Here is a 16,343-nt window from a genome sequence, read left to right as displayed (position 1 = left end):
CCAAGTTTCTCCAGCCATGGTGGCTGAAAACTAACAGCAGTGTGTCCACTTAGCTATCCCTACCTTCTATGCGTTTTCCCCTTTTCACAAGTAGCATGTTAGCATGCTGACATGTATGTATGATAGATACCACGGTAAAGGAAGTTGTGAATGTCATTAGTTTTGCAGATAACAAAATCAAAATACAGGACAAATTATATGAAAACTTTCAGCACCAGCAGAGTTAATGTATTACATTTGACCTACATCCTAAAAAAGGGGAAATGATTTTGGAAGTTGTTTCGTGTTGAAAAAAGCATGACTGTATGTCACTGAAGAACAGTTCTTGTAAGGCCAACCCAGGTATAGACATGTCAGTACCCACACCAGGAAAATACATGCCACCACCTGTCCCATAATTGAAATTTTACTATAATGTTGATGAAAGCAGTCGGTGGTAAGCTGTTACTTTGAAGTTATAGTTGTCTCTTTATGTTTCCTGTCCTGTTTTAAAATCCAACTTTAGATAACCCATAGTTCAATGATTTTATCCACACAATGGAAAACAAACCGAGTACTGAGGGTTTAATATTTTAACAACAGTGTGTTATCTACTTCTTTCCAGCTGCCACATGGGAGCTTTATAGTGGCCTGACACATGGCATGCTGGATTTGTTGTTGAAGCCCAAGCCTCTCAGGTTGCATCTGTCACAGCTACACTGGTGTGTATGATGATTATTCAAGGATCGTATTCTTTATTACAGTATCTGCGGTAATGTGGAAGAGCAAATACAGTGATAAAGTGTACTACTGTTTACAGTAAAATGTCCTAAATCTGACACCAAATCTATCAGATAAATATGTCAGGCATGAAGTGTATCTCATAATACTTTAAGTAAACCAGACTTATTCTCCCAGGGCTCCATAGACACAGTTATCAGCTATATACTCTGTATCCTACAACAGTATTTGTTTACAACAGGAGATACTGTGTCTTTGTTCACTTTCAACAACAATCAGTGGTTCATTTGAACAATGTATCATCACATAATTCATATCAGTTTCTTTGTATGTTTGAGTCACACATTCCTGGGGATGTTTTACGAAGAAGGGGAGGGTCCCAGTGTTGATTCATTGTCACCAAGTTCATGTTTCATAATCAAGGGCAGGCTGTCAGTCACACAACCAAAAGGCAAGGCATCAAATCTGTATTATTCTGTGAGCTACAGAGGGTTAAGAGCATGCTGCTGTGAATGCCGTCCATGGTATGTAGTGCAGCAACTATCTTTTATCTGAGTGAACAGTAATTTTAAAGTTTCTATTGCGACTACTCCTCTGTGTGCCTTGGGTGTTGCCTAGAGGGAACAATAAGGGATTGTCTTCAAGTCTTCACTTGAGCAGCTACATTGCATCACTTCCTTTACTTTAGTTACATCAGTTTTCATCCTGACCAGGCTATTTTAGGTCTGACTGTGGAGCAACCGTTGAAGGAAAAACACTGTAATAAGTCTGTCCGCCTCTCTCCTTCCAGGGTTTAACAAAACATGAACCACGAGGTCCTATCTTGAGCTCTCAGATGGCCCTCCTCCGCTAGGTTTCCACATTAGTGCCCAAACTAAACCACAAGGTAAAGACACATCACAACTTTGCGTAAAATCTCTTCAGTCCGGGCTTATTACAGTGAACGGTGCAAGCAAATTGTTAATGAACCATGATCAGACACACAGGAATTAATGTTGGCACTATGTTGGTAGAAAAAGCCTTTCCCTCAGGCTTTTAAGGTTTGTCCTGGTTTCACTGTGATGCCTCACAGTTTAGTAAGTGTTATGGTACTGCACCTTCATCCACAGATAGCAGGGCCAAACATCTGGCATGTTGTGTGACATCCTCAGCATTGCAAAGCTTAACACACAAACACTAGAGGTGTTTTAACCGATAGCATTTCCACATAAGGTCCCATTCTGTCCACCCAAAAAAGGACATATTCGCCCATGCAAAGACAAATGTCTAAGGGAGACAGGGTGTAAGTGGTCTATCGTGTCATCAGTTAATGGGTGCGTAAGAGTTTATGAAGTAGCCTGTTGCTTGTAACTCCACATATGTTTACCAGTGAAAATCATATAGCCTAATAGGCCTAGCTTATAAGAGTTATGTTTGATTATATGTTGCTATTCACCCCCACCCCCATTCCCAAGCAAGTTCCAACTACAATTTGATAATGATTCAGTGCACAAGGCACCACCCCTTTTTTAAATGCTGTTTTAAAGGTCATAGAGTTTTGACTCCCCATCAGAAAAATATGAACTGAAATGTTAAGCCTTCTAGGCCTACTGTAGATTTCAACAAATGAACTCTCTACAAGAGGAACTCTAACTTTAATTATGTAGCTATTACCTTACTATTACCTTACTTCAGTTCAGCTATTGTGTTTTGTGGGAAAGAAAAACACATCTGCAATTAGGCTACTTAATCAGACAACATGTGATTGCCTCACAGTTTAGAAGCATTCCAGTCACAAATGTCTGTTAGCCCTATGGCGATGTATGACTGGAAGGTAGTCCAGTGACAGTTTTCCATTAGGCTACTTGCCAATTCACATTGCAATATTGATGGCTAATAACTGAATTTAACAAATCAAGTAACCCATCAAGATAGCTGTTTGATATAGGCAGTTTAACCTATGGTGCCATAGTAGAAACAGTAGGCGAAAACATCAGTTTGATTTAGGCTACTCTGGAATGACAAGGTATTTATTTCCCATCCAGATGTTTCACACAAGTGGGGTTATAGGCTACCTACTTGTAAAAGACAGATCATGTTTGGGTGATATGAAAAACAGTACTATAATAATAATTAAAAAAAAAAAAAGTGAGCCAAGTTACAAAGTGAGTGAGTATGAGTGAGTAATGGGCTGGCCTGCTTGTGGAGTCCTACACTATGCAGCTGCTAGTAGCAGCAGCAGTCACTCAGCTGGACATCAATGGACAGATAACAGATGTGCAGAGTCCAGCCGCCTCGGGACAACCATGGACACTGACACTGACTCACCGACTGAGCTGAGGGAAGCAGGAGTGAACTGAGTGTGTGGAGCTGCTCCAGTCGAGGCGGGGCGAAGTGTGTGTCGACTGCAGTTTTGCTCTCAGTGCTGTGAGTGTAATATCCTCGCCGACATGCCTCGAGCATGACAATAAACTGGTTTAGCTGGGTGAAGGGGGAAAAACTATGCAACTCAACTCTTTCGAGAAGTCACATACGGACTAGAGGCACGACGCAACACGGTGGGAAACACGGGAAAGAAGACATGATGACTGGCTTAAAGTTGAACCCAACAGAGTTTTGACGAGTAGCCCTAGATATCAGTGAGGTAAGTTCTCTAAATAACACTTGACCGCAGCTGTGTTATTGTTTTATGGATGGATAATACGAAGTTTTGAAGTTTAACATATGGCTCGCGCGCGGTGGTCGGTGGTACAGTGGGCTCTCTTTCTGAAAGTTTCTGACATGTCAGCTCGGATTTAGTGGGAAGTGTGTTTTAGACCATTCCCATTAGACCCCCGAGACGCCAGGAACAAAAAAACTGTCCAGTCGGTGATATGTGAAATGTCTCTTTGTAGTTGTCGGAGTAAAGTTGGGTCCTTGGCTTTGCATTTCATTATCTTCTACGTGTTGTTTTCCTTGAACTTGCGAATGGAGTCTTTTGGTTTTTTGGTCAGAGGGAGGAGCCACACCCATAATGATCTATCCTGTGGTCAGATTCCATCTTCCCCTCTGCACTTTGTGTGATCTTCTTCTGTAGTATTGTAACTAGCCTACGTTAAGAGGGGCCTCTGTAACGATAGGGCCCTATCATTGTACCTGCAGTGTTGAACCCATCACTTTAACTGCTATGGGAACATAGCTGTTGTGCTGAGCTACGGTAAATGACTGGATTAAATTTGGGATTATCAATATAACAGTATTCTCATCTCAGTTTGACATTCAGTCTCACATGAAGAAGTCACCCGGGTTTCAAACTTGTCTTTGTCCAACTGTAATGCTCTGCATCTGACAGAACACATGAAATTGTAGGTTTTTTCTTTTCTTTTGTTATGAGCTGATTTCTGAATCATTGTCTCTAGTAAAGTGAAAACATGATGCAATCACATCACAGGATAATTCCACTGAAAGATAAAGTTAATATAAACCTTGGGGGCTACAATGATTATTAGGCCTACTTACTTGATTATTACTCACAAACAATAAAAACATATAATCATTGATAAGACAACAAGTTCCCAGAGCTCAAATTAAATATCTTATCAGACAAACTGTCAAAAAGCTGAAGATGATCAATTATAATCAATTATAATAATACTATCATTAGAAGACAAACAGCAAATGTTTATGTTTGAGAAACTGGAACCAACTTTGAAGCATTTTGCCTGAGAACAAGCATCAACAGCTAATGGATTATTAAATGCTGTGTAGACCGATTGTAAATGAATGAGTCATGAGTCATTGAATCATTTCCGTCTGGTTGAAACAGGCATGTGTCGGAGAATTATTCATACTGTGTCTTCTTTTGCCCTCACCCTCCACAGACAACAGTATGGCACGTCGTTCTCAGTGTTCCTCTGCTGGGGATAACCCCCTGGATCCCAACTACCTCCCTCCTCACTACCGGGAAGAGTACCGCATAGCTATTGATGCACTGGTTGAGGAGGATTTACATGGATACTACAAATTCCTCCAGACAGCTGATGTGGTGGACTTCCTGTCTACACCTGAGATTCAGTATATCCAGAGCTCTATTAAGTTCCCTCTGGACAGCTCCCACTCTGAACAACAATCTCTGGGGACCGATGGAGAGAGCTCTTCCAACACTTACTGGCCGGTTCACTCTGACCTGGATGTCCCAGGTTTGGACCTTGGCTGGCCTCAGATGCATCACTACATTGGGCCCACAGAGGTCACCACTCTGGTCAGCCCTGCTGAGGCTGACATGCCAAGTATCAAGGAGCAGGCTCGAAGACTTATCCAAAATGCTTGGCAGGTCGGATTTCGCTTTCTTTATAACGATCATTTCATAGCAAACTTGACTTTGATTGTCTCAGTGTCAAGCTGCTTTGATTTCAAACTGGTTCTTTTTGTGGCTTTTATCTTCTTAGGTCATTGCTGTAGTGATGGATATGTTTACTGATGTTGACATTTTTGCGGATCTTCTCAATGCTGCTGCGAGGAATGTTGCCGTCTACATCCTTTTAGATGAGCAGAATGCACATCACTTCATCAACATGGTGAACAACTGCAGGGTCAATCTAGAGACCATTCAAGTAAGTACATGTTCCTCTCATTACATTTGAGGCACTGTAATAAAGCTGTATTGTTACACTCACTACACAGAGAAAGGCTGTCTGTGCATGTTAATATAACTGTTATGTGTTGTAAAAAGTTATGAATTTAGTAACATGAATGCATAACTACCAGTTTAATAACAAATCCCATGAATGATCAAAAACTTCACCAAACAATTCACCTAACAGCTATTAATTTCTTCATCTGTGCCACAGAGCTTGAAAAACATAGTGAGTGTCATGTTCCTTTATTATGATGAACAGCAGCATTGTAGTTAAAGAAATATGGCACATTCACATCACATTTAATTCATAAATATTTGTCGTCCATGATCTATATAGTGAATATTCATAGTATATTATTTACTTTTGTCTATACAAATCAGTCAATTACTGCAATTTGCCGGAGGGACTGATGAGGGAACTTGTAAAGCAGCCATTTTCTATCCTCTGAGCTCGAAGGTGGTAGTACTAATGCAATGCTGCCACCTAGCTTATAATGCCGTTCACAACACAAACACCACACAATGCATTACTTAAGATAGTTATTATTCTCTGACTTGATCTTTTTGTGTGTGTGTCTTGCAGCTCTTACGTGTGAGAACAGTGACCGGTGTCACATATCACTGCCGCTCAGGGAAATCATTTAAAGGTCAGATGATGGATCGGTTCTTGTTGACAGACTGCAGGGCTGTGCTGAGTGGAAACTACAGGTGAGGCCATTTAAAACAGAAAACTATACCTCTGAACCCAACACCACACAAGCAAGTGACAGGCATTTTTGTACATTTTTTTTTTTTTTATCTGTTTGCATTCAAAAATGTCATGAGTATGCAATGAGTTAAGGAAATGTATTAAACCTCAGTTATTGTTATGTTTTTGTATAGCTTCATGTGGTCTTTTGAGAAGCTCCACCGCAGCATGGCACACCTTTTTCTTGGACAGCTCGTAGCAACCTTTGATGAAGAGTTTCGGATCCTGTTTGCACATTCCCAACCACTGGTGATGGAAGATGTGCCTGCTCCAGTGGACGATTTTAGCCTTTCGCAACACAGGAAATACACAAAGGAAACATCTTTACTCTACAGAGATCCCAGGAAGTTTCAATCGCTGGACACCTGTCATCCAGAAGACAGGGTAAGACATTCCTATGATGAACCCATGGATGTAGATTGGAGATTGGTGCCACTTAAAAGACAGTCATCCCTGCATGGTCCTTCAGATAAGTACAGTAGGTTTCCCTCTCAGCAACCATATGATCAGAACCTCTCCAGGATTTCCAAGATGGAAAATACTGCCTTCAAACGTCACAGCTATGCTGAAGGTGGTAGATTATCTTATCCATTCCTGCAGCAGCAGGGAATCCCAGAACCTGAGAGCCAGGGAAGGCAGTCTCACAAGGGGCTACAGCTCTATCCAGAACCCAGAACAGAACCAGAAATAGATACCAGTGCCTATGACAAGTTCTGGAATCAAGGCTATCATTCATCAGACCAATACTCTGAATCTGGTTTACCACAGGGGATGCAACCCTCTGATAACTTTGACCCTGTGCTTAACTATTTATCATCTACCAGAAATGTGGAGCTTGACCAGGCCTCTGAGAAATCCCTACCTGCTGCCAATTTACCATTTAGGCCAGCTCAACCTAGAAGACAGAGTTTAGAACAACCATATGCCTGTCAAAGCTCTCCCAATCCAACTGAACAGAAGCAGTTTTTCCAAGAACCTAGCACTGACCGCAAGGATCCTACAGTGAAACGTGGCCTAAGAAATTGGAGGATTACCTCATTCCTAAGTGCACATGATACTCCAGGAGATGAAGGCCTGGTGCCACCTCAGGCAACAGAACCTTTAAAAGATCATTTGAACCCCACACAACAAACAGCACCTGGCCTGGATGTATCACTGCCTAAAATCCCAACTATCAGAGAGTTTAAGGTTCCGGCGCTACCCAGGGCAAGTCAACTGCCAAGTTATAAGAAAAACACTGTACAAGAGGAGTCCAAAAAAATCCCGGATGCACTTACTGCAGTGGCATCAGAAACAGCATCAACAACCTCAGACTCATCATCCACTGCTGAATGTGAAAAAGCAGAGGAAGCAGAACAAAAAGAGCCAAAAACCACTGCTCTTGGAAGGGATGGCTCATTCCGTAGGAATTACAATACTGCAGCGCCCAGGAGCTCCAGATTAAGATCCTCTCTGATATTCAGCTCTCTTGACCAGCAAGCTTCTCAAGATACCCAAACTGCTCCAGGCCAACAGGATGAGGAAAGTGACACAAATGAAGCCGAACAGAGCAAACAACCATTTCTTTCACAGGTTTTAGGACAACGGCTATCTGCAAGAAAACCTCTCGGATGGAGCCATTACTTAAAGTCAAGCACTTTTGATTCCTCGGGTGGAGATTCGTCCAAACCAGGTGATGGAACCAGTAAAGAAGATGATAAAGATACATCAAAGGAAGACGATACCAAAGATCCCTCGAAAAACTGCAAGGAAGAGGAGTCACTCAAACCGACAGATACAGAAAAAACTGAATCCTCGCAATCAGTGCCCCAACCCAAGCCTTCTGAGTCCAAAATTGATCAACCAGTGCAACTATCCAAATCGTTTCTCACCACTCCAATTAATGTTGATATGAATGATCCTGACAAAAGGTTCATGTTTTTCAAAGAGTTGGCAGCAAAACGCAAAGCAGCTAAGTTGGCAGAAGCTGAAAAGAGCAAGGACAAGGCTCCAATGAAACCACCAGCTGATCTAAAAACAAGTACAACTGGTAAAAAGGAGGGAAATAAACCAGAAGAAGACTCAGGAAAGATTGCTGATGCTTCATCATCTGTGGAGTTATCCCGTAAAAATATTACTGCAGATGATGCAAATAAAACAGCAGAATGTGAGTCAGTCATTCTGTCTACTAGTGATAAGACTAAAAAACATGACAGTCATGATGTAAAAGGTAATTCCAGTCCCCCCCAAAGCTGTAAAGAGGAAGAAACCAGCATTTCAACAAATACAAGGAAAACAGGAGTGAAACACAAACAAACAGCAACATCCCTACATGTTTCTACAGAAACAGAATCCCCTTCAAGCAAACCTGCTGAAGCACAGCTGTCAAAAACTGCTGCAAAAGAGGATAGCCCCACTGATCCACCTAAACCACCAACTGCTGCCCCTGCTACTATTCCTTCTCTTTCACAAGGAAATGACGAAAGTGAAAGCCCAATCACTAAACCTACCTTAAAGGCATCCAGTTCACTCTCTCTAAGCTCAGTAGAGGTTGCACCATCTTCTACATCTGACACTGAAACCCCCCAATCAGTTCAGTTAGAAACCAGTGTGTCCTCCCCTGCACTGCTATCTGAACAACAGACTGGATCAGAGTTGACCCACTCTAAAACATCTGTTGAAAGCTGTTCACAGATTAGTCAAAGTCCTCAAACCGCCAACTCTGCTTCTCTTCCCCCTTCTGGAGAGACTTTATCCTCTAATGTTACCCCAAAATCTTCTTCAAGCAAACGTGCTAAAGAGGCACAGCTGTCAAAAACTGCTGTAAAACGGAAAAGCTCAAGTCAACCACCTACACCAACAAATACTGCTCCTTCTACTATTCCTACTCTTTCGCAAGGAACTGATGAAAGTGAAAGCCCAACCCTTAAACTTACCTTAAAGGCATCCGGTTCAGTAGAGGTTGCACCACCTTCTGAATCAGACACTGAAAACCCCCAGTCAGTTAAGTTAGAAACCAGTGTGTCCTCCCCTGCACTGCTATCTGAACAACAGACTGGATCAGAGTTGACCCGCTCTAACCCAACTGTTGAAAGCTGTTTGTCTGATGATGCTCTGTCAGATTCTGGTTCACAGATGAGTCAAGGTCCTCCAACATCCAACCCTGCTCCTCTTCCCTCTTCTGAAGAAACTTTATCTTCTAACATTACCCCAAAAGACTCCATAACCCCCCCTTTCAACATTTTGTCTACAAAGTCTGACAAAACAGAAACAAAAGAATCTGTCAGCTCCTCATCATGTGAGTCCTCCCAAGCAAAGGATGTAACCTCTACAACATTTACAGAATCTGAATCCTCACAAGATCCTGTTCCTCAGTCTGTGTCATCTGAGACCCCTTCAGCTGTTGTCTCTGCACATGTGGAATCTGATACTTATCCAGAACTGAACACATCATCATCACAGTCCACCACAAAGACAAATTCTGAAGAGTCTTCTACACCTTTAGAAACAAGTGCCCCCAAATCAGAAGACTCTGACACTGGCCTGAAGGTTACTGCAGAGAAATCTGAGGCTAGATCATCAAAGGACAACAAAGCTGATAGCAGAGATCCCAGCTCTGGCCCTTCATCACCCAAGTCAGGTTTACCTGATACATCTGATCTGGAAAGTTCTATTTCCAGACCTGACCAAAGTGAAACAATTACTCCCCAACTGGAACGTGCCCCATCAAAAGTACACTCCCCTGTCAATCAAGACACCCCTCCAAATACCTCAGAGTCTACAACAAATGCATCTTCACAAGACGCATTAACACAAGCAGCCCCTCCCTCTGAACCTAACCTGACAGAATCTGTCACTACTACTCCTGTTGAAACAGATTCTTCTTCTCCTGAAACTGACTCATTGAGACCAGTGTTGTGCCCCAAGGCTGAAAAAACAGAAACCAACACGTCTAGATTGTGCAGCCCCTCAGTTACACCCTCTCTTCCTAGTCAGATTACATTGGACTCAAACAAAGCTTCTACCCCAACTGAGCCTACCTCAAAAACCCCAACAGAACAAGAGCCAACACTTGGATCTGTGATTTCTGAAAGCCAGCCTTCAGAAGCACCCGTACCTGCTGGAAAAAGTAAAAAAGGCCATCAGAGTGAAGAGCCTGAACTACCCATCTCTGGTGAGAAAAAACCTGAGGATACTGAGGCCACAAATAAGGTCAAGAAAAGTTCTACCCAGGGGTCTGCCAGAAGTAAGAAAACAAAAAAACAATCAAGGCAAAATAGCTGCTCTGAAGCAACAGAGAACACATCAGAAGAGGTCGTTCCTGTCGTTCTGTCACCAAAGTCCAAGCAGCCAAAATCAAGCCAGTCCCGCTACCACTCATCAACTGCCAATGTGCTCTCAAGCAGTAACCTCAGAGATGATACAAAGCTGCTTCTAGAGCAGATTTCCGCTAACAGCCAGAGCAGGAATGAGGCTACCAAAGAATCTCCTGCAACAGATGAGGAGAAAGAAGATGAAGCTGGCAAAAAAGCTAAAAGGGAGAACGAAAGACGGTTCAGGACACTCAGCAGAGAGCCTAAATCACAACAGGAAAGGGATAAGGCTCTGGAGAGGATCCAGAGCATGAGGAAGGAGAGAAAGGTTTACAGTCGATTTGAGGTATGAATACATAAGACACCATTGTTACTATCACACATTTAAATGTACATCTGTTTGCCTGTGAGATAATAATTTTGCTTCTCTGCTACTTTCACAGATGGCACCGTAACTATACGAGTTTTATCAGAAAAAACTGTTTGAAAAGTATGTATAAGAAGAGGATGAGCTGAAGTAAGATGTTTGAATGACAGACGACGCATTCCACCAGAGACACCAGCTTCAAGGGATAAAACGGACATGCAAACCTCTTGTGAGTTATATGTACTATGTCCAGCAAAAGGCTTCTTACTGTGGATGAAAAACAAAGTTGCTACCAGTGAAAAGTACATGGTCTGATTTGTGTGGGATTAAATATGGTTTTACAGAATGCATGGGTTAAGTGCAATGTGTGCAACAGATTTTTCATTTTTACAGTATGTGTTTTTTTAAAGCACTGATAAACTTTTGCATGAATGTCACTGACAACATAAGATGTTAATAGATTATACAGTATGAAATAGTTTGAGCTTGTGGAAGTGTAGTTTGTATCATAGTGTTTCACAAAATGTGCTGAATATTACTTATACAGTACATGTATTTATGAAAAACAGGTGGATGTGTAAATTCACACCATGAAATGCTGTTATTGTTCACATCTAAATAAATTGTGACTTTCGTTGATCTGTTTAATCTGAATTAAACATTGAACAAGATTCCAGGTTAAACATGACATTCCTACCATATTACAATATTGCAATAATGCTTGAACATTACAACAAGAAATTCCAAGACAGCAAATAACTGACATAAGAGTAAGTAGTGTTGTGCTTCTCTGTAATGGATTACATTTGTAAATAAATTTCCTTTAAAATGTGTTTCTCTGGCTCCTGTCTGGCTGATCCTGATCTTACTTATTGCACCATTAACAATGGCTCTGTTCTTTCCAACCAACATGACAGGGTGACATTGACCCAGCATACACAATACCAGGACCCTGAAGCTGCAGCAGCTAAATGGATTGCAGCTATCATCATCATCATCTTATTAATTACACTCATGCTTTTCCCACTGTGAAATATCAAAACGCTTTTGTGAAGAGTTTTTTTTTATGTATCCTCAGGTCAGATTTTTAAGCATAGTCAGGTTCACAGTCACATCTGCAAAAATATGACATTTAGATCACTATTAACATTTTTGATTATGACATCATTGAAACTCAAGGTGCTTAGAATGAATTATTTTTCTATGCCTGTGCTTGAATTGAGCTATGGAGTTGTGACCAATTTGTATTTCAATTAATATTTTCGCGATTTCACAGACAAGTTACACCCAGATTGCAGTCATGTATCATAGTTTCAGTGTGCAACACATAGAGATGTTTACATCTTGATTACATATTATGAGCCTATATAATTTGACTTACTTAACCACTGATAAACAAGATTACACAAACTACCCAATATCTCATGAGAGTTTCACCACTATGAGCTCTCCTCTGTCTCCACCCGCAGGCCAAAAATAAGAGTTACTGCTACCCAAAAATATCCACCCCAATGCCAGGCACTTTGGGCCCTGTGAAAAAATAACAACCTGCCCTGAGAATGTAACATAACATTCATCACATAATGGTATTCCTTATTTGATGGAAGACTGACACCCTCTGTTAGAAATGTGTTAAAGGCCATTTTACTGTTTAAATCTAGCTAGGCTCATTTTAATGGCTAAACTGTTGCTTGTAAGTTTTGCTATCGCTACTTTGCCCATATTGATTTAATAGCTGTTTACAACATCTCTTGTTTTTTTTTTTTTTAATACAAGAATTTATAAGCCACTTCCTGAGCACGGCCTCTTCTTTAGGACAGCTAGGACACCACAGTCACTCATAGCTGTAGTTGAACAAAAGAAGTGATAGGCCTACTGTATGAGCAAAACAAGAGGCTCACTTTCCGCTGGGGACAGTTGAAAGGGTGACGTTTGATGCTGAACTGAATGTTCGTCCCACACTTATAAGTAAACATCTTTTAATGTTCATGTTGGCTGTGTAGAGCAAAACATTTACATTAGATCCTTTATCATGAAAGCTATCGTAACCAAAAAATGTAGTTGCTACCATTCCATTTAGTTAAGATTGATCTATTTTGATTTATAAAAGGGTCATGTACAAAATGTTATAATTTGATGCACTGTTTTAAGTATTATATAGATTGAGAGCACTATTACAAAGTCTGTGGTGACAGAGTTAAGATTCTTTTAGTCTTCAGTTCATTTTAGAGCTTTGATTGAGCTTTGGGTTGAGGATGAAGTTCATATTGTATTCTGGAAGGGCATTTTACTTAGTTGGTTTTTTTTATACAGAGATCTCAGAGGTTTAATATTTCCCCAGCTTGACCCCAGCATGTGACACAATACAACATGTGGGAAAAGATAGTAGTGTGCATGAAGGTCTTCCCACTCTTTTGCCAGTGTGCCACGTTCTAGCCTGTCAGTCCCGGTATCTTTATGAACTGATCCTGATTTATTTACTTAATGTGATTTACTTTAGTGGGGGGCTTCTCTTGCAAAACACTGAGACTGAAACCGATTAAGGTCTCACTGTGACTGAAATTGCCACCAGTCACATGCTACAGTTCACTGGTTATGAAAGAAGGAGTCGTTTGCTTCATAAGAAACAGTGGGCCTCTTGTGGGGGTTAAAGTGTCGTTTTGCCTCCACCTCTCGCAAATGTCTTGATAAGCTTGTGCTGAATTACACTAATCTTTCAAAAAACCCTCACCGCCTTGAGTACCTCGAGTCTAAAGGGAAAGGAAACACTTTAGCTATTTAGTAGTATATTTCCCAGTGCTTAATTTATTTTGTTTGTTGCGTATTTTGAACTTACGTTAGAATGACTTCAACCCTGAGGAAAGTTTACCACATCACAGCATTCATCTGGTATGCTTTTGTTGTGATGTGTCTCGCCTCTAAGGATGGAGAGGAGTTACCACCAGGAATCTTTGTTTACGGAGGACCGTGGAAGTACCTTACATTTTTGAATTTGGTGAGTAACACCTCTATTATCTCTTTATATTAGTATACAATAATATCTACTGCAGGTGTGAGAAAAGTCTAACAGAAAAGAATGACGTGATAATGTTGCTTATATATTTCAGTTATTGCAAATGACGTTCTTTGGACTGGCAGCTGTAAATGATCTACAAGGGAAAAAGTCAGAGACTTCTCTAAGCAGATGTAAAGACCTCATCTTTTCTGTCTTTGCCTTCCCTGTGGGCATGGTGAGAAACACATTTAGGAAAATTCAACACTTTTTGGCATTAAAAATTATTTTTGCTGTACATTACAATCTCTGTTCTTTGCATTTTGTTTAGTTTGTTGTCCTACTTTTCTGGACGATCTTTGCCTATGACAGAGAGTTGGTCTACCCAGCCACTATTGACACCTTCTTTCCACCCTGGATGAACCATGCTATGGTCTGTAAACTTTTTCTTTCTTTCTTGTAAGAATATTGTGTGTAAAATGAAGCAATGCATTGCTCATAAAGACTTATTGCTCCACTGTTTTCTCAGCACACACTTGTCCTGCCTGTTTTACTTGGAGAGTTGCTGGTGCAGCCTCACAACTACCCACAGACCAAACATGCACTTGCAGCATTAGGAGTTGTGGGCTTGTCTTACTTATTTTGGTAAGTGATTAGTCAGCCAGATCTATTCGAAAAATTACATAGACTAATAGAAATAAAGTTAACATACAAATATCACACAACTTTAAAACAATGATGTCATTCTTATCTGAACCTGACTAAATGCAGCTTAAATCACAGAAGTGTGGCTATTCTTAGTGCTAAATCCGATTCAGTACAGTATGTACGACTTCACTGCAAATTAACTTGAGGGTAAAAACTTTAAATCTCAAATCGGCTCATATACTATGACTCTGCTTTTAGATCCCCACGTGTCCCCATGTGCAGACAATAAACATACTGTATGTTTAGGATGAGGATTCTTTATTTGTGTTAAATAATCAGTAAAATCAGTGCCAAAGGGAAAGAAGCGCTGTGCCAGTAAATATTTGCATAACACATTGATCTTTCAGACAAGACAGTACAAGATGGTCTGACAGATAGTAAGAACTGTTCTTCCTCTTTCTCTCAAAACATGTTCTGCAGGATTATATGGGTGTACTTGTCAGTCGGGATTTGGGTGTATCCTCTGTTGGGCCACTTCAGCACTGCTGGACTGGTGGGCTTCTTCTTTTTCAACATGTCTGTGGTGACCTTGCTCTACCTGCTTGGAGACAAGCTCAACACTCATGTGTGGAGTAAGTGACATTCACACATTACACAACTCGAGACAAACACCTGAACTGAAGTCAGCCCCCCTTTAATCTCTCCCTCTCTCCTTGTCTGTCTTTCTTTTCTGCCACTGTCTTCTTCATTCTAGGTAAAGACATGAACAAAACTGAAAAACTGAGCAAATACAAGTGACTCTAAAATGAAAATGGACGGTGGCAATCCCTTAAAGCAAAGCTGCGTCACTTTTAAGAGAAGAAGAACAACATTCTTCCTCAAACCAAAAGTGGAATGAATGAGCAATAAAAGCACCACTGTTCAGTTTTTTGTTCTGGGTATATACAGTATATGGTGGGTAATTGGCAAACCTTAGTAATAAAGATAAGATCGATGAATAACAAATGTTACTGAGTCATTTCATTTTGCCACATGACCTTCCCCCAAAAGTTATCACCTCTCTGTTACATAAGTTGACCCTTTGGCTAAATGCTGAAAGGAAATTTAGGTTGCATTCTTCCATAACAGTCAAATAGCATTGTTTCATTTTAAGTGGGGTAACTTTATGCTCTGCAACTGTCTGTGGCTCTGATGCAGATATTACAGTTCAAATTAAGAGCTGAACAAAGGGTATTTAACATTACAAAACACTTTAACAATGCAATTTAAATATCAAAACAGGCGTAAAGCAAGTGTCAGTCACTGCAGTGCAAAAAAAGTATAACATGCCCGATGCTCTTTCTTCCACATACGTGTTAGCAGCTTTTAAAATATAGCTTGTCAGTGAAGGAAGCAGATGGGATCTGAGATCTATATTATCACGTTAGCACAATTAAGATCCCTCAAAGCAGCACTTATTCCTAATTGATTACCAAAGCTGGGCGTTTGAACTGAATAAAGTGCATATTTCCCGTTAATCATGGAACATCTAGAGGGGCTGCAAGAATATATAGACTTCTGGTAATCCGAAACACAATGGTGAACAGCCTTCATTTGGTGTCATCGCAAGTCCATTGAGGTTCCCAGGACCAGCCGCTCTGTGTTTCGCTGTCCACTAATTGTCTTAAGAGGGATGATAGAGTCTTTTTAACTGAGGATCAACCACCTCGCAGGTCTCTGTAGCCTTTTAGATGGTGGAGATAGTTTGGATCTGCATCCACCAATCCAACTGAGAGGATCTTGGCCAGCAAATGCACGTCCTCTTCACTCAAATCCTTCTGTTACAGAGATGAACATCAGATATTTTACACAACTCAATTGTTATAAATAATAACAACATTTAATTCTGGATAATTACTTACCATCTTGTCATTCAGCTGTGATTTCTTTGCTTTATTTCCCTGTCAAAGATAAGAACAGTTTCAGGAAATCACACTTTT

The 16,343-nt window shown here is 40.8% G+C and overlaps 2 protein-coding genes across 4 annotated transcripts; both read left to right on the top strand.

Annotated features, from left to right (window-relative positions):
* Positions 1-3,051: 3,051 nt before the first annotated feature.
* fam83ha (family with sequence similarity 83 member Ha) lies at positions 3,052-11,480 on the top strand. Of its 3 annotated transcripts, none has more exons than XM_083988395.1 (6): positions 3,052-3,343; positions 4,560-5,011; positions 5,127-5,291; positions 5,901-6,025; positions 6,200-10,703; positions 10,801-11,480. In XM_083988395.1, exons 2-6 carry the CDS (start codon positions 4,568-4,570, stop codon positions 10,810-10,812), a joined length of 5,250 nt encoding a protein of 1,749 aa, XP_083844521.1. In that variant the 5' UTR covers positions 3,052-3,343; positions 4,560-4,567; the 3' UTR covers positions 10,813-11,480. The 3 variants fall into 3 exon arrangements, with proteins under 3 accessions (XP_083844521.1, XP_083844523.1, XP_083844522.1); XM_083988397.1 differs by lacking the exon at positions 10,801-11,480 and having other exon boundaries at positions 6,200-6,449; positions 6,890-7,028; XM_083988396.1 differs by lacking the exons at positions 3,052-3,343; positions 4,560-5,011; positions 5,127-5,291 and having other exon boundaries at positions 5,908-6,025; positions 6,200-6,449; positions 6,890-10,703.
* Positions 11,481-13,522: 2,042 nt separating this feature from the next.
* On the top strand, positions 13,523-15,328 carry LOC310997809 (androgen-dependent TFPI-regulating protein). The gene is made up of 5 exons (XM_083987604.1): positions 13,523-13,719; positions 13,832-13,954; positions 14,048-14,149; positions 14,246-14,361; positions 14,845-15,328. The coding sequence occupies exons 1-5, from the start codon at positions 13,567-13,569 to the stop codon at positions 15,002-15,004; spliced, it is 654 nt and encodes a 217-aa protein (XP_083843730.1). The 5' UTR covers positions 13,523-13,566; the 3' UTR covers positions 15,005-15,328.
* The last annotated feature ends 1,015 nt before the right edge of the window (positions 15,329-16,343 follow it).

This window comes from Trachurus trachurus (assembly GCF_905171665.1).
Source record: "Trachurus trachurus genome assembly, chromosome: 15".
NCBI lineage: Eukaryota > Metazoa > Chordata > Actinopteri > Carangiformes > Carangidae > Trachurus > Trachurus trachurus.
This window is presented reverse-complemented; position numbering and strand designations above follow the sequence as displayed.

What these genes read in the sequence shown, in the direction of transcription:
- LOC310997809 (XM_083987604.1), top strand. Translation starts at nt 13,567, where the DNA reads ATGACTTCAACCCTGAGGAAAGTTTACCACATCACAGCATTCATCTGG. An exon ending in ACCTTACATTTTTGAATTTG is followed by an intron (nt 13,720 to 13,831) that starts GTGAGTAACACC and finishes TATATATTTCAG; the next exon opens with TTATTGCAAATGACGTTCTT. An exon ending in TTGCCTTCCCTGTGGGCATG is followed by an intron (nt 13,955 to 14,047) that starts GTGAGAAACACA and finishes CATTTTGTTTAG; the next exon opens with TTTGTTGTCCTACTTTTCTG.
- fam83ha (XM_083988395.1), top strand. Translation starts at nt 4,568, where the DNA reads ATGGCACGTCGTTCTCAGTGTTCCTCTGCTGGGGATAACCCCCTGGAT. An exon ending in TCAATCTAGAGACCATTCAA is followed by an intron (nt 5,292 to 5,900) that starts GTAAGTACATGT and finishes TGTGTCTTGCAG; the next exon opens with CTCTTACGTGTGAGAACAGT. An exon ending in GTGCTGAGTGGAAACTACAG is followed by an intron (nt 6,026 to 6,199) that starts GTGAGGCCATTT and finishes GTTTTTGTATAG; the next exon opens with CTTCATGTGGTCTTTTGAGA.